Here is a 19,527-nt window from a genome sequence, read left to right as displayed (position 1 = left end):
CAACTTGCTGAATTTGGAAATGGTTAGTCTTTTCACATATCATCTTACTTTTCTCACCTCAGTGATCAAGTATTGACATCAGTTCTCAAGCCACTGAATTTTATCTTAGAGAAGAAACCAATACAAAAGAAGAGAGATATAGCATCTTCCATACACATTTGGAAAGCTCTTCAAAGTTCTCAAGTTCTAAAAGTTCATGATTTCAAATGCCAAGCATACTGAGGTGAGTGGTGCTGATTTCGTCGATGGTTCCTTTTCTTTCTTTTAGTATTGCAGTTTCTAAAAAGGTCTCAAGCAAAAAGAAATTCAAAAACTCTGAAATTTAGACTGTGACAATAATTAAGAAAATGCAGAAAGGGCACCGGTAGATTTTTAAAAACTATTTTAATACAAGATTAATAGCAATTTTCTATCCAAATCAGAAATGAAAAATCTTAACCCAAGTAATATTCATTTGACAGTCACATAAAATTTTAGGTTTGATTGGTGCACACATTTGTCCTGCATATATATTATGCATATGCACACAGAGACCTCACTGTTACGCACCTTCAGGTGTCTTCTCATGAAAGTACCTCATTACAAGACGATGTCAAAGATTCCAGAAACTATTCAACTCTGAATGAGGTTCAAATGGCCCCAGGCTAGGCTGAGTCCCGTGCCGTAGCAAACCGTGATGTAGCAAGGCTCCAGAATGCATACAAATCAATACTCTACTTGTATAACTTGGCCTGAAACTAAACACTGGCTAATGTCTCCGCCAAGGAGAAACACGTTGCAAATGTATAGGTTATGGTCTCCTTTACTCTTCTCTTGGCAAAGCTAAACTGCACCCCACCCCCACCCACTTTTAAGTTGAAAGTCAGGTCTATTCGTGACTGTAGGTAATTAAAAATGAGTTTGTATTTCTGCAAGTTTTGGGTGAGTCAAAACTTACATTTGCTAACACTTCCACCTTTAATCAAACCACCTGAAAATTAGCCTTGCAAAGAGAAGCAATAAAAGAATCACAACTCAGGAATTTGCTAAGTTTTTATTCCTCCTTGGGGACTTTAGTTGGTGTTCAGTGTGTAGCCAAAACATGTATGTAATGGCTAAAGAATAAAGTAGGCTAATGTCTGCAGCAGGGAATATAAATTAAATATCAGGGCTCTGTGTCCAACAATATTTTCAATGTGTTTGATTTATAGAAGGTTGCTTTTATAATGACTACTTAATAGTGTTTTTCAGTGTAGACGAAAATACTACTTTGTTAATATTGCCCCTTACAAGTAAAGCGGGTAATACCAGCTACTTATCCGGGTAAACCACCGTAAGGGAATCCGATTGCCAGCGCTGACGTCGTTCTATGATGGCTCTAATCAAAGTACTGACATGATCTCCACGAAAGTGACAGAAGGCTGTCACGGCTGTCCTTCAATACAGAACCCTAGGCAGAGCTCTACTTGGTGAATTTGCAATTCATTCTTCTCTGCTAAAGACTTTAGCCTCTGTTTAGCTTTTGTTATAACATATACAAAGTATAATATACACCAATTACAGACGTGTATTTCTGTTAGAAAAATACATATTATAACTAAAGAACATGTAAATAGAGGCACTTCAATAAGCTAAGTGTTCGCGGTTATGAGCCTCACCCAACAATTTCTAGTGTCTGATTTCAGTGAGCCCATCCCTCCCTACTCATAACAGAGGTTGTGATGTGATTACAGAATTTAGGAGACATCAAAGTAAATGAGGGCAGATCGGGAGAAATCACGGAGCATTATTTCATCCCCTATCACTATAGTGAGATGAGAGAAATTAATTTGGCGGAGGAGGTGGGGAGGGCGAGGAGGAATGTCAAAATACTTACTGAAATGGGATAACCGGATTAAACCAGTTCCCTTAGGACAGAAAAAGCCTCAGGTTAAATTAGTCTGAAAAAATCATACAACATAGTTGGATGATGATAAAAACTAGGAAGTACAATTTGAAGAATATCTCGACCACATCCATGCAAGTGACTGATGTTGTGGCATCATTAACTGATAGTCATTTCAGCTCTCTGCCTGGCTCTTATGGATCACTATATCTCACCAATATGGATACTATCGATATGAAGGTGTTGAAACAATTGGAGCAGGCGTTTATATATTATCTGTGTGTTTCATGTGTACGGAACATGGGTTCACATTCATTACTATAATGTGCATTCATACACATGCACAAAACCTTTCGGGGGTGAAAGCGCAAAGCAAACAAGGCATTCTGATCTATTTCGTAGAAGACGATGCAGAAATATTTTAAAAAGGAAAGACCTGGAGTTTAAAGCCATAAAAACAAGTTATTACTCATATATTCTGGAAAATCAAGATTGATTTAATTTGTATTGCACCTTAATTATTGGAGAAAGACAATACTGATTTCTGAACATACGATGGAATGAGCAACTTGAATGATCGGTCCTTCATAGAGATGTTTTCTGTGTAATTGGTGATAGGAAGCTGAAGTTTGGCAGTGAAATGGATGGTTTTCTAGACGTGCGCAATGCTGAATTAGATTAGGTGTTAATTTCATAAGATTTAAATGAAAAGATGCCACAAAGTCTCTCAGAATCCTACTTTTCATATTTCATTAGGCATAAAATAGCAATAGATGCTTCTAAGTACTTTTCAGTTTTGCAAAAGTGCTCAAATATACTTAATACTATTGTGCCGCATGTGTTCTACTTAAATGTGATGACTAAATCAATAACTAATTATAATTTTGATGAGAGCGAAGATCGAAAGATACCATTTACGTGCCGTTTCTGTCAATGGGTTAAATAAAATGTGACTGGCAGACGATGGTGTCTTGAAGCATTACTTTTCCCAACCCCAGATCATCATAAAAACCAAGAAACACGTGGATAGCCGACCGTATTAACAAAGCCCCAGTTTGGTTTATTTCGCTTCTCTCTAACATGGGGAGCATAGGGCCTGGCTTTGGTACACTTGGTGGGTCAGTTAGGCTTGTGGCTCTACAGTGGCCTCTTGAGTTAGGTCGTATGTCCAAGTGCCAAGCAGAATCCTAGGCTGAAGGCGTACATGAAAGCGATGGTTTTGTGTGTATACCACATTCCTTATGGATACGGTTCCCATCACCAGTACAGTCCTGCACACCCATGGCTCTCCCCATGAGCTCGGTACCGTCTGCAGCACCCAGGACAAAGCACGCTCATGCAAAAAGGATGTGCCCTGGCAAACTTTTAATAAACGGACAGTTAGAGACGTAAAAAGTTCTCTTGCTTGATTCTTGGTGCTCACAGACCGCTGAGGAATCCCTTCTCTGAGCAGCACAGAACAAGAAGAGCTGGTTGACAAAACATTTTCGTTACAAAGGTGTGTCAACCCTGAGCTTGGAATTAAGAAGTTAAAATCTGTGATTTATATATAGAGAGATATAAAAATAGATGATCATACTAAGACTAAAAAAGTGAAAGAAATCTCCATGTCAATACTATATATATATTTTTTTGTCTTGACTTTTTTTGTTGTTGTGAGTTATTTTGTAAGAGAATGCCCTTGTGATGAAGAAACCAATTGCCACAAAGCAAATAGTTAAAAAACGAAAACTCACTCACAATTGGATCTAATTGCTTGTAAGTTCATGAAAAGAACTCTTACTTTGGGAGCGTAATGAGCCCAGGGGCAGAAACATTGAATTAATGTCAAACCTGTGGCTAAAGCAAAGCTCTTGTTTCATTGAAGATTATTTTCAATTGAGACCCTTGGGGAGGATGAATTGGTGGGAGCCTCCACTAGTCACTGGAGATGAAGAGAAAAATCTGTGCCAATTGGATACAGCGGGCAGACATCAAGAGAATTAAGGAAAATGGTGCCATCACTGAAATTGAAATCGGGCAAGGTGGGAGAGAGGTGCTGAGTCGTGGCAATTTTGCTCTCGTATTAAAGATGGAATTCTAAATTTAGTATCAGTACCCCCAAATCAGTTTGGTATTCTGTGGACAGAGTGCAAGACGGTACCTCCAAGACAACACTGTATTTTCACCACATTAAAAAAAATTCAAACTTTCTCTCCCAAAGCATTTTGCAAACCTGATTTATCACAGAAAAGCTTACACTGGGAGTCGGCTGGCAATGCCGACCTCACAATGGTAACGCTCTTTTATTTTTCTCTCTTGTTTGCTCCTTTGTTGAAAATGCAGTTGTCTTGGGGTTTGGCCTGATTTTACGAGGAAAATTATTTTCTTCCTGACTTTTTTTTTTTTTAAACGGGAAAAAAAAAACCTCACAACGTGAGATTCCTTTACTTCTGCAGCATAAAAGCAAATGAAGGTAAGAAAATCTCCTGGTACGAAAGATTTGAGTAAGAATTCTCTAGAATAAACAAGGTCCCCACAGATAGCTGAAGGAAAGAGGAAGCAGTCCAGTCTGGCACCCGGTACTCTTTGGGCAAACAGAAAGGGAGGCAGAGTGCAGTCCTGCTCTCTTCTCATCGAAAACGGTTAAGTTGTGTGGCATGGTCCATTGTCCAAGAGTGTAAGAAAAGAAGGGAGTTGGCCGTTCAAATAGCTAAAATGCAGTTTCATTTGACCAAAAACCCAGGATTATCTGCACAGTCTTTGCAGTGCCAGGACCATGCAGACGAGAGACCCTGAGAGCAGGGAGTGGCCGAGCTGGGCTGCGGAAGAGTCTACTTCTCTCCGGTCGGGGTCCACGGCGGGGGCCTCGGTGGTGACAAACTCAAATTCCGTGGGACACACGTCGTCCATGCACCCGCTGCCACTCCCAGAGCCACTGGATTCATCGCCTGGCGTGGGCAGATTGAAAAAGACAGTTAGACCACAGCTTGGAAGGCGTAGGGGCACACACTAGATGTGGGCCAGGTTGTGGAAGGGCCTCCCTGCCCCCAGCTGCCGCAAGGGGTTTGTTTGTAGTGGGCAGGTTTGTGGTGGGCGGGGAGACCGTATGGAAATAGATGTCTGAGACACAGGGTTGACTGATATCCAGTTACCCAACTTAAGAAACGTGTGAAACCTGAACCGGACAAGAGGCCATGCCTACCCATGTTGGCTTTCGAAAGGTACTTCTTCTGGCTGATGCTGGTATGTCAACCCAACTTCTCTGGGTCAGGCTTGAGGTCATGGCTAGCTGCTTGTATGTGCGGGGCCCATAACCCAAGGATGGTTTTTATATTTCCCAGTGTTTGAAAATGAAGGATGATACTTTGGGACACATAAATAGGGTGTGTGTGAACGCTAAATCTCAGTGTCCACGTATGAGGTTATGTTGGAACATAGCCGCCCCCATTCGCTTATGCGTTCATTGTCTAATTCTACATTCATGTATGGCCCTCAAAGCTGAACGTATTTCACAACTGGCTCTTTCCAGAAAAGGTTTGCCATTCCCTGCTGGGAACTAACACCCAAGTGCCTACTGAGTATGTCATCTTAGCGTGACATCTTCCCCACTTGCCCAACATGCCTTCTGGGCCTGCTGTATTCCCGCTTCTCACGGGTTGGTTTCTTCTTGTTTCACAACCCTGTGTCTCCAAACTGGGTCCCAGTTCAGTCTCCATTAATCACTAGCTGTGTGAAAGTACTTATCACCATGTGCAATTGTATCACTAACTTGCTTGTTTTCTTGTGCCTTCCATGAGAATGTACACTCGTTGAAGGTAGAGACTGTGTGTGGTGTATACGGTTCACTTCTGGATCCCCGTTGCCTTTAATGGTCCCTAGAAGGCAGCAGATGCACAAGAAATACTTGTCGAATAATTAAAGGTGCCTTGGGAAGTATCTTCAGCTTCTGTGTTTCTTCAGCTCAACAGAGACAGACAGTAACATTTGCCTCTCAGAGTTTGTGTGAAGGCACCCTGATAAAATGTGGGATGGCACCAAACCCAGTGCTTGCAAAGATGCCTGATAGAAAAAAAGTATGGTTCCTACAGCAAGAAGGACCTAGGTGTTAACCTGCCATTTTTTTTATTGAAGTGAACTAGGGCAAGCCAATTAGCTTCACTGAGACTCTCCTTTCTCACCTGTAAAAAGGAGAATATTCATTCATTATCTATTTCACAGAATCATTAGGGGGTATACGTGAGATAATGTTCCTGGAAGGACTCAGGAAACCGTAAACCTGGTCATGACATTTACTCTTTCCCCAACTTGCTCAAAGATTCAGTCAATAGAGCTAAATTCCTCTCCGTTGGCCTGAAACAAGGGTGGGCGGGTTGAGCTGCTCCTGAAATGCTGGCACCATCATGACTGTTAGATGCTACATTAAGTAAAATCAGAGTAATGCAGGGACCCTTCTAATGTCCCCCTGAATAAACATGCTACAACTCACCACAAGGTTTTTTTTTTTTTTTTAATGGGACATCTAAATACCAGGTAAGATCACTTGATTACACTATACCAGGTTCTCAATATTTTCTAGGATTTATCTTTTGGCCTTTATGAGGGGGAAAATGCCCATTAATTAAATTCAGAGATATCAGAACTGCTAAGGGAATTGATCTTAACACTGGTATTATGAACAAGAAGTAGTATAACCTTTACAAAGATATTATTAAAGTGATTTAGAATATTAAAAACGTGGTAAGCAAATAATGACAGGAGATTCCAGCTGAGAGAAATAATGGCCCCATCTCTTTCTGAAAAGGAATCAGAAACGCAGGAATTTAAGAGGCGATTTTTTAAAATGTCAAAAGCAGGAAGGGTGATGGCTATAAGATGTGATAATGGCTTATATGACAGACGCTATCCTAAAATAGGGGGCCAAGTATGGGGCTTGGGTTAGAGCTAACTGATGCTCTGAACTGTTGCTAATTTTTAGTTTCTTTCAAGGGAAAGTGGGGCATGATCTCTTCTCAGGCACACTCCCTAAGCTTTGCAGATTGACATGGGCATAACCTCTTTAGGTCAGAGAGGAGAGAGAAGCAAGGGCAGCCTCAAATAATTCTTACGTTCTCTTGAATTATTTATTCCTATAGTCATTCTCCAGACAATAAAGCATTTCATGAGATAGAGAAGACGACGGATGCATTCAGAGGAGCGAAGCTAAGGAAGGAGCAAGGGAGAAGCAGCAAAGGCTCAAAACCTTGTGGAAGGTTCTCTTCTGAAGAAGAAGAGGTTTAGAGAAATAATAGGAGGACTCTCAGGGGGTTTACAGCAAGAAAGTCTCATGGGTTGGCCATTAGCCTGCATTTAGAAAATTAATTTTTGGGTTATTTAAAGTGGAATAAAGCACTACAAATTTTCTGCAGGGGACAACTCAGTAGGATGATGGCTAACACTTAGATGACTTCGTATCTTCCATCCGTAACTTGTTTCTTTCTATCTCATTAATTCAAGCACACAAGCATCATCTTTTGCTTCAGTGACCAAATTACAGAGTCACTGGTGACTCCACAGCTTATGTCCCAGAAATCTTTTCCTAAGAACTCTCTGTAAGGACACATATCTTTAAAAAAAAAGCCCAAAACAATAAAACGCCCCCCCCCATTTTTATAGTTATGCTTCTTAAAATCACTTACACAAACTCCAAATTTCACTTCATGTTCACTTATTAGTCTTTCCAATCACCTCTGACATTTTGTGATAGCTAATAAACTAGTCATGTGTAATACTGCACTAATGTTTCATTATTTCTCTCAATAGTCCAGATACAAATGTCCATGGTTCATGTATGGGAGTGACCGGACAGAGAGAGAGCTAATGCAGTTGAATCCACGGCACATGAGATATTATCTCAGTTCCTTTACAGATGGCTGCAAATGAACTTCCTGATGACCCGACCTGACACTCAAGATATAATTTTAAGACCCCAGTCAGTGGTGAAACAGGGATCCCAGCCTAGCCTTGTCTGAGCAATCTTCAGGACATTCTTCTTTTGGTGGTTGGGGGAGTGGACAGGAGTTTGGGGTAGAGATGTAAATGATGATGGGGGAAGGAGAAGATGAAAACATTACTTTGTTGCTTTATCGTTAATAGATCAACTGGCAGATGAGACTTACTTTTAGTTTAGGTAGCACTGAATGTAATCCGGCGCAACTAATCCTTAAGACCGGTTGTGATTTGGGGCGCCTAGTGGCTCAGTCAGTTTAGCGTCCGACTTCAGCTCAGGTCATGATCTCATGGTTTGTGGGTTTGATCCCCGCGTCAGGCTCTTGTGCTGACCGCTCAGAAACTGGAGCCTGCTTCAGATTCTGTGTCTTCCTCTCTCTGTACCCCTCCCAACTCATGCTCTGTCTCCCTCTTTCAAAACTAAAATAAACATTTAAAAAATTTTAAAAAAAGACCAGTTATGATTTTAGGATTTTAGTAACTGTCTCCTAAGCCCTGCGGATCAGAGCTCTCTGTCCAAAGGACCATAAACAGCTCTGCAGATCGGGCAAGAATGACATAAGATTACAGGTGTACATTGCTTTCGAAGGAAAACTGTGGCATAATCTACCACCTATCTTCACTATGGAAGTTACTGGCACCGGTAAAGACTTCCTTACTCGTGTCCTGGAAGTTGACATCGTTGCCATTGTATGCGTTCTTTAGTTTGTTGGTCATCACGCGTAGGGCCATGATCTGCTGCCTGATGAACGTGTCGGGCCGTGTGATGTCCACGTCTACCTCAGGGTTGTTAATCTGGTTGGTCAGCCCATCATTCATGATCTCAGGCAAGTATCTGCAGGGTCAACAGAAAGAGAACAGATCAGCGTGAGGCAAGAAGGGCTTCGGTACCAGGTTGTGCTGTGCTGTCTCTGACAGTGGGCCAGAGCTTTGGCAACAACTGGCTCTGCTCCTGCAAAAAAACAAAACAAACAAACAAAAAAAACACCAAAAAACCCAAAAAACCCAAAAAGTGAAAACAAGGAGTAACTTTTCTCAGAGGGAGATAGGGCTATAAAAAAATGGTTTCAGAGTGGCTTTTAAAATGATACTGAATATGCAGGGAGGCTTGCCTACAAAGGAATTGTTCAGTTGCAGACTTAGACAAGTTGTTTCTTAAAATTAACTACTTTCTTCCCTCTATCCCAAATGGTAGATACTGAAGTCAAGGGCTTGTTAGCTTCCTCAGCTCTCTGGTTAATTTTGCTAAGAACCGAACTTGTAAATGATACGGGCTCTTTAGTTCTCTTGTACGAGGATGCTCTTTCTCAACTGAAGAGGCCTAACCTCAGACTCTAATCAGAAGAGACTTCTGGATATAAAAACCCATCTTTGGAAAGTTCGAGGAGTAACCAGTGAGCACTGGAACGTTTGAAGCGTCCATCAGGGTTTTTATTTTGTAATAAAATCTTGGATCTAATGTTCGATATTGGGCAAAAGAGAAGGGTAAAATCTAATGGTTCTTTAATTCTCTCACTGGTAATAAAAGGGCATATTCCTTTTACTTGTACTAAAAATTTTAAACTGTCAATTCCTTGATGTCGACTGCCCACGCTGCCTTTGTGCATTTAGACCAGTGGAGACTAAAGATCTCAGAAAAGTGCTTGGAGCCCTCTCTGACTCCTCCCTCTCGTGACCTGCCTGTTCGCAGCCCCCCTTCTCCTCTTCTCCTAGTATTCCCTGCACCTGCTACTTCTGTCTCATTTCCCGTGTCCTTCCTCGAGTGCAGACGGTACCAGAGCCTCAGATTGACTTCCCCGCCCACCTCTTCCTTTGTGGTGCATCTTGCAAACACGGTCTAATTTTCACAAGCTACTGCTTTCATGTCACTGTTCTGCTTGAAAGCTTTTGGTGACAGTAGCTGATGCCTACCGAGCACTTACTGTCAGGCACTGTGTTAAGCCCTTCGCGTGTATTTTTTTTTTTAGTGTTTTATATTTATTTTTGAGACAGAGAGAGAGAGACAGAGCATGCATGGGGGAGGGGCAGAGAGACAGGGAGACACAGAATCCGAAGCAGGCTCCATGCTCCAAGCTGCCGGCACAGAGCCTGATGTGGGGCTCGAACTTGTCAACTGCGAGATCGTGACCTGAGCAGAAGTCGGATGCTCAACCGACTGAGTCAACCAGGTGCCCCCCTTCATGTGTATTTTTTTTTTAATTTTTTTTTCAACGTTTATTTATTTTTGGGACAGAGACAGAGCATGAACGGGGGAGGGGCAGAGAGAGAGGGAGACACAGAATCGGAAACAGGCTCCAGGCTCTGAGCCATCAGCCCAGAGCCTGACGTGGGGCTCAAACTCACGGACCGTGAGATCGTGACCTGGCTGAAGTTGGACGCTTAACTGACTGCGCCACCCAGGCGCCCCATGTGTATTTTTAAATTCAGCCCCCGAGCAAATCTAAGAGGTAGGTGCTATTTTATCCCCATGTTGCAAAAGAGAAAACAGGCCTAGTGAGGATGAGTAGTTGTGCAAAGTCACAGAGTTAATGGATGGCAAAACGGCGAGTTAAGCCCACTAGGTCTAGTTTCAGAGTCCACGTGTCCAAACAGCGCACCATGCTGCCTGGGTGATCACAAATGACAATTCACATTTTATAGCTCAGCAAAGCCCGTTTCCATCCCGTCTCTACTTATGCTGCAACAATCCCTTCAACAATCCTTGCCTTACAGAATCTATACCCGTATACATCTTATATCTGCGCGTCCCACAGGGTTTCCTTGCCTGCGAGGCACTTTCCAATTTAAGTCCCAAATATCCTTAAAGACCCAGGTCAATCTTCACTTCCTCTTTAAGATAATTTTCAGCTTTTAGAGACCTGCTCATCCTTCCGGAGGGCTGCCAGGTTCGTCTGGGCATTTGGTGCACTGCACAAAGTCACCTGCTCAGGGAGGGAGTTGAGCTGAAATCCAGCCTGAATTCCATCTCCACAAAGCTATGCACCTGCAGGGCACCATTCACCAAAGGGACACGCTTTTCTTTTGGGGAATTGTTTTATTTTCAAACATTTCAATGCATACCAAAGCACAGACAACAGTGTAATGAACCCTCAGGTACCCATATGGGTGCCTTTTTCTAATTCTTACAAAGGTGCTATATTTGTCTTTGTCCTGGTAAGAAACAGATGGCACACTCAAAGAGGTAATAAAGAGAGTTTGAAGAAGAGACGACTTATAAAGGTGGGAACAGGGAAACCAGCGCTGGCTGACAAAGGACCCCAAGGCTGCTAGCAGCAGGAGAGCCCCTGGGAAGGAACTGCCACCAGAATGAGCAAGAACTGAAGTCACAGACGGCCACCAAATGATGCAGCAACTGCCAAACCAAGGCCACTCAGGGGAGGGAGCCGGGGAATGACGCCCTGACCTCTCTAGTCCCTCCTTCTGACCACGTGCTGCCTCCCATCAGAAGAAGCCCACTGGAAGCCAGGGGGCAAGGGCACCCAGGTGATGTGGTTTGTAGAGATTCTCATTCAGGGCACCGACCAAGATGGAGAGAGGAGGAGTAGATCTCAGGGGAATCAGGACATCTAGGACAGGGGCGCGTTGGCTGGGGCCGCCCTGCCTCGCTGCGGTCATCATCATTCCTGCACTGCCTCTACTGTGGTGCCCTGTAAGCTGGGAAGATGTCCATTCCTCTGTTTTGTCCTTCCTACTTACTTATCCCTGTACAGTATACACCCTCTTAAAATTCTTCCCCTTCCTGCAGGTGATTTTCCAAGTTCTGGAAACCAAAGGCTCTCTATCCATCAGCCTCCAAAAGAAGAAATAGAAACACACAGAGAGATTTTCATATTTAAGCCATTTTTCAGCTATTGAAATCTCATGCATGATGTATTTGTGTATGAATTGGTTTATCCATTTTAAATCAGAAGTCCTCTGAATGAGCTCCACATCTTCATCCATATTTTGAACAAAATCGACTTCACAATGTTCACCACGTAATGAATAATAAAACACACAGAGCACATTGCAAATTCTTTTCCACAAAGCTTCACAGTATTTACTGCCCTAAAAAATGCCCTAATTGAAAATTTTAAAATTTGGGGACCATTTCTCTTTATTTTTGCAGCAGAGCATAACTTCTGTGTTGTCTCTCACTATATCTGGCGTATTAATAAATTCTTGTTAGATTCCGCACTTGACTCCTAAAATATAACATTGGATTGACTGTTGCTGACATCAATTATATATCCGGAGCTCCATGAGCTCTACTTAATTCCAAAGCCCACTGGAATGAACGCTAGAAAGTGCAGGCTAGCCTTTGCTGACGCAGGAGTTGAGAGTGGCCGAAACGTGACCGCCCGTTCTGGGGCTGCCCCTCGACATTTTGGACGACGGTTCCTGCAGCAGTACCTGTGCTGAGTCAGGGGAAGGCTTTGTTGCTTTCAGATGCTGTGCGCGCGCGCGCGGCTAGCCGAGACTCATTTATCAGCAGCCGCCTGCGATAGCTTACATGGGAATGCGACCCCCTGGGAGTCTGAGCGTCCAGGAACAATGAGACGCTGCCAAATAAACCCAGCCTCTAACTGTGCCTACCGATGCTCAGCCACTTACAATAAAAACAAGTAACAATGCCCCTGTGTCCTCAAGAACCTTTTCTCCTTTCGGTGTATTCAAAGGGTAACTTCAGATACGATGTGGAAACTTACACAGAAGGCACAGTTGAAAAAGAAAACGGCCATTTTGTCACTCCAGAGGTACCTCCTAAGGCCAAACGTATGGATGTCCAGAGTGTAACTTGAGGGATCCAGAGAAGCCCGGAACTCAGGCTTGATCACTTTGTGAAACACTCATAGCCCGAAGAAATGGATGCATCTTTGAATCCATACTATTCTTCCCTTTATTAGATTTGGCACCAGCTTCTTCGTGTATGACAGCATTCTATTTTCGCACCAGGACAGTTGGGGAGACATGGAAAGGAAGCAGGATCTTGGTACAGATAACCCGGGCTCCAAGGCCGGATGCACATTTACCCGGCGCGAGGAGAACCCGGAAATGAGGACAGATTGGAAGGTGTAACAGGGCGTCATTGTTTGTCATGTCACGCTTCTTGCTGGGTGTGACAAGCAGGTGGCATCCATGAACAATCAAGCATGGAGTCCCCACTCTGGGTTACCTTCTATTTTGCAAGAGCATGTAGAGGAACTCAATCTTCAGTAGTTTTGCAGAATTCGTTTTTTTTTTTTTTTTTCACATCTGTTAGGGCCCGAATGTTTGTGTTCCCCTCAAATTCACATGTTGAAAACCTAATGCCCAAAGTAATGGTTTCAGGAGGCGAGGTCTTCGGCAGGGGATTAGGTCACGAGGGCAGAGCTCATGAAGGAGGCCCCAGGGAGCTAGCTCAACCCTTCCTCTAAGTGAGGACACAACTGAAAATCTGCAACCCACAGGAGGACTCTCACCTGACCATGCTAGTGCCCCAATGATCTTGGACCTCAGCCTCCAGAAGTGTGGGAAATAAACCTCTGTTGTTTATAAGCTACCCAGATGTGTCATTTTGTTACAGCAGTTCGAATGGGCTAAGACCACATCTCATTTCATATTGTGGATACAGGCCCCCTTGATTACATCCACACGTTAGAGCCGATTAGGGTGAAAGAGTCCCGTAGGAATTTAGCCGGGTGGGGGGCACTTATACATTCAACCTTGTGGGTGGCTTCAGGCTCTGTGCTGGGACTCTCCTGGCAGAGGTGACACTCTCTGTCACGCTCTGTTGCCTGACACTACAGAAGGTTCCCACTGGCCAGCCACAGTGCCTGTCATTGTCACCATTCAAAATCACTCCTTTCAGTTGATATATGAATGGGCTTGCCAGGAGGACAGACATGTTAACCTACCTGTATTTGTATTTCTTATCACCTCATTAATGCCGATGGTTGTTCTGGCATAAGGAGCTGCACAGAGGGGGAAAGGGACACACAGTTCTCACGACTTAATGGGATTTGAAAGCCAGTAAAAGTCTGAGAAGGGAGATACCTGTAAGGAAGGTTAGCCTGGTGGTACCCTGTGGGGTCAGCAGGAGCCAAGTGGAAGCCAGGGCAGGAAGGGGGGAGGCTGGGGTCCCCAGGTGCTGGCCTGGGTTTGTTTTTAAGACAGATGCTTCTTTCTCCTGCTCCTGACACAAGGCACACTCGACAGAGAAAGGTAAAAGCGGGGGCACCTGGGTGGCTCAGTCGGTTAAGCGTCTGACTTCAGCTCAGGTCATGATCTCGTGGTTCATGAGTTTGACCTGCATGTCGGGCTCTGTGATGACAGCTGGGAGCTCGGAGCATGGAGCCTGCTTCGGATTCTGTGTCTCCCTGTCTCTCTGCCCCTCCCCCATGCATACTCTGTCTCTCTCTCAAAAAAAAAAATAAAATAAAATAAAATAAAATAAATAAAGCATTAAAAAAATTAAAAAAGAAGAAAGGTAAAAGCGGATTCAGTCCTGCTCGTTGTCACAAATGAGCTGCATTCAATCCATGTCTCACCAGCAAGTTCTAATTCTAAGCTACGTATTCATTTATTCCTGTGGGTTTAAGAGTCTTATGAAATAGTAGAATGTTAATACAGGTCCTTGTCTGGAAAACATTTCTGACATTTTTTTTTCCTTCTTTCCTGCCATCTCCTTATTAGTAAAACTTGATCTGATCTGAAATGAGGCTAATCATACATTTCACTTATCCCACTGTAGTGGGAATAGTAATACATCTTGCAGAAATTTAATGTGTTTGATTGCGAGTTGCAGCCTATGGTATATGCACTCTGATGATTTTTTTCCAAAAATCTAAAAAAAATTTTCGAGTTCAGAAACACATATGGTCACAGGGATCTCAGAGAAGGGATTGTGAACCTGTGGTACCCATAACTTCTTTCAGAGGCTTTCTTCAAATCTAGGTTTTAAACTTCACATCTGTTTGGAATGGCTATTATTTTAAAACAAAACAAAACAAAACAAAACAAAACAAAACAGAAAATAACAAGTGCTGGTGAGGATGCAGAGTGGAGTGTAAGCTTTTGATTTTGTCCAGGCCTCCATTTCAAAGACACGCATCTTGAGTCAACATATCGGCCACTAGCCACTAGCAAAACAACCAGGTAAGGGGCTAGACTGCTCTCACCCATGAAGGTTCCCTTTCAGGAAGCCCTCGGAAACCTGGAGAACTCACTGCTTGAGTGACCCACATCTCCCTTCCCATGCCCTAATTCCCACACATAGGTTTTACATTAGTAAATTAGCCAATCAACAGTGAACCTGAGAAACTCCAGGCACCCCACACTTAGACCCAAATGAAGGTAAAGCCCAAGGTCATCCCCGCTCCCCTTGACCTTGCTGTGTGGCCCTTGAGCGTGCCATGCCCTCTCCAGGTTGTAAGTAATACATCTTGTTCCTCAAAGTACCCTGATGGTGTCTTGCTGAAGTGCATCCTGTGATCATAATAAGAACCACAAGAGCTGACCCAGCCATAAATAGGGGCGCTGGTTGCGGAAATGTCTACGGAGCCTGCTGTGAGCGATGTGTGACGAGGCCAGCAGAGCTGGCATTCCTGACTGAAGTTGCTACCATCCATAGGCTTGGGAACATGGAGAAATTGGAATTCTTGTGTTTGGTATAGGGTGTGCAAAATGGTTCAGCGCTTTGGAAAACAGTATGGCGGTTCTTTGAAAAATCAGACTTCCCATATGATCTAGAAATTCCACCTCTGGAATTTTCAATCTGAAAGAATTGAAAGCAAGTACTGGAACAGAGATTGCTACGCCTCTGTTCATAGCAGCATTATTTACAACAGCCAAAAGATGGGTGCAACCCATGAGTGCATCAACGAATGCATGGGTACCCAGGTGTGGTCTATATGTACAGTCCACTCCGCCTGAACAAGGAAGGAAATCCCGACATGCACTACAGCGTGCGTGTACCTTAAAGACACACTAAGTGAAATGATCCAGACACAAAAAGACAAATCTTGTGCAATTCCACTTATATGTGGTAATTAGAGTAGTCAAATTCAGAGAGGCAGAAAACAGAATGGTGGCTGCCAGGAGGTGGGAGAGGGAAGAGTGGGGAACGAGTCTTTAATGGATTCAGGGTTTCAGTGTAGGAAGAGGAAAAAGTCCTGTGGATGGTGGGTGGTGATGGGGTACAACAATGTGAATGTACTTAATGCCACTGAACTGTTACATTTAAAGGTGGTAAAAATGCTGCATTTTACGTTATGTATATTTTACCACAATTTTTAAAAAAAAATCTCAGTTTTAAGTGTAACTTTTCTGAAGTTCTTGATATAGTTTCCTTTCCCCCTTTCCTTTTTTGTTTTTGTTTTTGTTTTTGTTTTGACTGGAAAGTGAAATTACTCAAAGCATACTGTGACTTTATGACTAAAGTGGGTTCAGACATTCTTGAAGGCTGCTAAGCTAGAGCTGTCTATGACATTAGGTATTTCAATGGGACGTGACCCTGAAATACGGTCAAAGGTGCAGAGACTGACCTAGGACCTGAGATCCTTTGGGACCCAGCAGTGTGATCGTGGGCAAGTGACTTAGCTACTTCATATGATTATATATTTTATATTTACATGAATAATACTTACCTTATTTGTTCCATAAACTGACATATTGAGTGAAAGTATATGAAAATGCTTAAAAATCTAACATACTACACAATTCTAATGCATTCTTATGAAAATTAAATTGTTAACATGGCTTTTCCCATGCCAGGCTTGTTTCATAGGAATGTCTGATGGCAGGAGAATTTGGACTTTTAGGTTTATTTATTTATTTTGGTAATCTCTACATCCAATGTGGAGCTGGAACCCATGACTCCAAGAGCAAGAGTCACATGCTTTTCTGACTGAATCAACCAGGGACCGTCAGAATTGGGACTTTTAAAGCCTAGACCCCTGCACAGAAGAATGATTCATTGTGGCTTTCCTCTAGCTGGAGAACGCATGACACGAAACTGGGGACCCTTGAAGGACACACAGCTCACTGATTGCAGCAGTGAGTAGAAGCTACGTTCTTGGACTTGGCCTCTTTGCTCATTGGCAAGATTCCCTCTTATCCATTCTTCCTTCGTAGAACCAGAGGCAGCGGACTCCAGCGTGCACAGGACAAAAGGCCCTTGTGTCAGGTGTCAGGGCTGCTGAGCGGCTGACAGCAACATGCTCCTTTCCTGGTATTTGTAGCTGCATTTTGTACCACTTGCGGGAGGTGCATGCAGCGTCCCCCTCCCCCAGGAGAGTCAGACTTCAAGGGGTCTTCCCTCCTAGGTGTGCACAGAAGGGAGGTGCACGCCCGGGAACGCTGGGTGTGACAGTCTCCAGTTCTCTCCCCAGACAGACTTCCCACCTTCCTGACGTGGTTGCCTGGCTGGGTATACATCAGATACTCACAGTTCTTTAAAATGCAGCTAGAGTGCTTTGGGACATATTCTGCAATCAGACTAAAACAATATTGTCCTGCCAGATCTGCCAGGTCACTGTCTTTGACACATTTCTCGTCACCATGCATCATTTCATCCCGCTTGCATCTGCTCAAATGTACCCAGTCATGACTTGCTATTTTCTTGGCTTAGTCAATCCCCTCGGTGGCTGGTGAGAGTGACTGATCTGTTTTCTAGATTTCTCTAGGTTTCCTATTTCTTACAATTTACTGTATTTACCTCCCGGCCCGAGGAAAGATTTCCTTGGGGACCCAGTTGTTTTTGCGAGGACCGGGGGCCTTAAAAACCAGCACAGGCTCCCCGCGAATGCTCTGTTTTCAACCGATCCAATCAATCCTCGTCCTCAGCCAGGATTTTGTTTGCCTCCTTCCGGAAGGCACTTTCAGGAACTCTAGACACTGAGGGCTAGATCCCGGCTTACAAGGAGGGGCAGCAGGAAGCTGCGGGGTAGTTTTAAGAGGGGGCGGGGGGCGGGAGGAATCCGGAAATGACTGCAGAAACCCTGGCGATTCTGAAACAACACGTGTCCCATCATGAACTCCATGTACCGTTGAGACTGGCGTCTCTCACATTTTGTTGCCTTCTTCTGGCTCCTCCCACCACCTCCCGTGCTAATCTTTCCTTCTTAACTCCTATGGCTTTAGAAAAACGATCCCCATGAAGCGGAAACAATCCTTAAGGAAGATACAGATGATGTAATTTGACATAGCTATGGTCTCAAAAAAGTAAGAATTTGCCTCTATAGGAGCCCAAAGTAAGAGCCTATAGGAACACCACGAGGGTTTTATTTTTTCTGTGGCTGCTCCGTGGAAAGTTCCAGCCTGCATATGCTAACCATATACAAGTTTTATCGCCTGCTGAGCCCATTCTTTCCTGTCTCCATCTTGTCGTTCTCCTCCAGCTCGCCCCCGCCACCCGGTTGCCCACAGTGTCCTTCTCAGGGGTGACAGATGGCCGCACATGTCCTCCCAGGGTCTCTGGGAACTTTAGGAGGCCTAGATTTGTAACCTGCACAACGACGCTTTACTGTTTTCCCCTGTGGACCTCTAGATTATTATCGATTTTCCTCCCTTACTTACTAACTTCCTTTCAATTCCTATTTGTCCGAGTTGAGTCAGTGTGGCTGCATCGTCTCTCATTTCTCTCGAGGAATTTGCTTAGGTAAGTGAGAAATGGAAGAAGTTACATTTGCACACTTGCTTTCCCATCGGTCACTGAAGATGCCTCCTAGGCTGCTTTTCTTGAGTGGCAGACACTGCTGAGAATTCTGAGGAAAATTCTTTGCTAGCCGTTCTAGCAAAGGAGGATGCGAATCTGAGTACTAACTGCTGTAGACGGAATGCTTGTGTCCCCTCAACTCCCAAAGTGATGGTATTAGGAGGTGGGGCCTTTGGGAGGTGATTAGGTTTAGGTGAGGGGGAAGGTAGTAGAACCTCCATGATGGGATTAGTGCCCTTAGAGGAAGAAGAAAAGATCAGAACCCTCTTTCTGCCATGGGAGGGCAGAGAGAGAAAGCAGCTCTCTACAAGCCGTGAAGAGGGCTCTCACTATAACCCAACTCTGCTGGCACCCTGGTCTGGACCTATTAGCTCCCAGACTACGAGAAATAAGTTTCTGCGTCAGCCACCCAGACCATGAGGTGTCTGTTTTAGCAGCATGAATGAAGGCATTAATCGAGTCAAGTACTGGCCAGGGAATCAAAGTACCCATCCTTAGCCCACAGGGCATTTCATCGGAGACCAGGGCTTTGTGTGGACAATACCCTGCATTGTGAAGGCTGTGTAGCATTTCCAACTTAACATTCTCTCTGATGCGCAGGTTAAGCCTAAGCTATTCATTGTCGAGATGACTTCAACCTGGCCTGTGCTCCTGTTACCTTCAGCGACTGATGTTACAACTGAGCCACGTGACCTCCTTGGCCCGGTTGCTGTTGTTGTTTTTAATATAAGGAAAGCCCCATTAAAGGAAACATCAGGGCTATGCGTGGAGGCAAAGAGAAAACAACAAATCGTAACATGCTCCCGGAGGTGTGTGCGTGAACTGAAAAGGGGAGTATCTTACATGTTGATAGGGGCTTAAAGTAGGGCTGCCAGATAAAACTACAGGATTGCCAGTTAAATCTGAATTTCAGATAAGCAGTGAATCCTTTTTTTAGCATAAGTGTATTCCATTTGGTGTCTGGTGTTCTGTGCCAAATTTGGCAACTCTGTCTTAAAGCCTCACTGCTCAAAGTGCAGTC

The 19,527-nt window shown here is 43.9% G+C and overlaps 1 protein-coding gene across 1 annotated transcript in view; it reads right to left on the bottom strand.

Moving 5' to 3' along the window:
* Positions 1-365: 365 nt before the first annotated feature.
* Positions 366-19,527, bottom strand: part of GPC6 (glypican 6) — a 1,104,197-nt gene continuing 1,085,035 nt past the window's right edge. The window contains exons 8-9 of the mRNA XM_015082430.3: positions 8,491-8,666; positions 366-4,794 (exon numbers count right to left, since the gene is read on the bottom strand). Of these exons, the coding sequence (XP_014937916.2) occupies positions 4,592-4,794; positions 8,491-8,666 (379 nt within the window). The 3' untranslated portion in view covers positions 366-4,591. The remainder of the gene's footprint in view (positions 4,795-8,490; positions 8,667-19,527) is intronic.

This window comes from Acinonyx jubatus, chromosome A1, assembly GCF_027475565.1.
Source record: "Acinonyx jubatus isolate Ajub_Pintada_27869175 chromosome A1, VMU_Ajub_asm_v1.0, whole genome shotgun sequence".
NCBI classification, from domain to species: Eukaryota; Metazoa; Chordata; class Mammalia; order Carnivora; family Felidae; genus Acinonyx; species Acinonyx jubatus.
The sequence above is the reverse complement of the archived record's forward strand: the minus strand, read 5'-3'. Positions and strand labels throughout refer to the sequence as shown.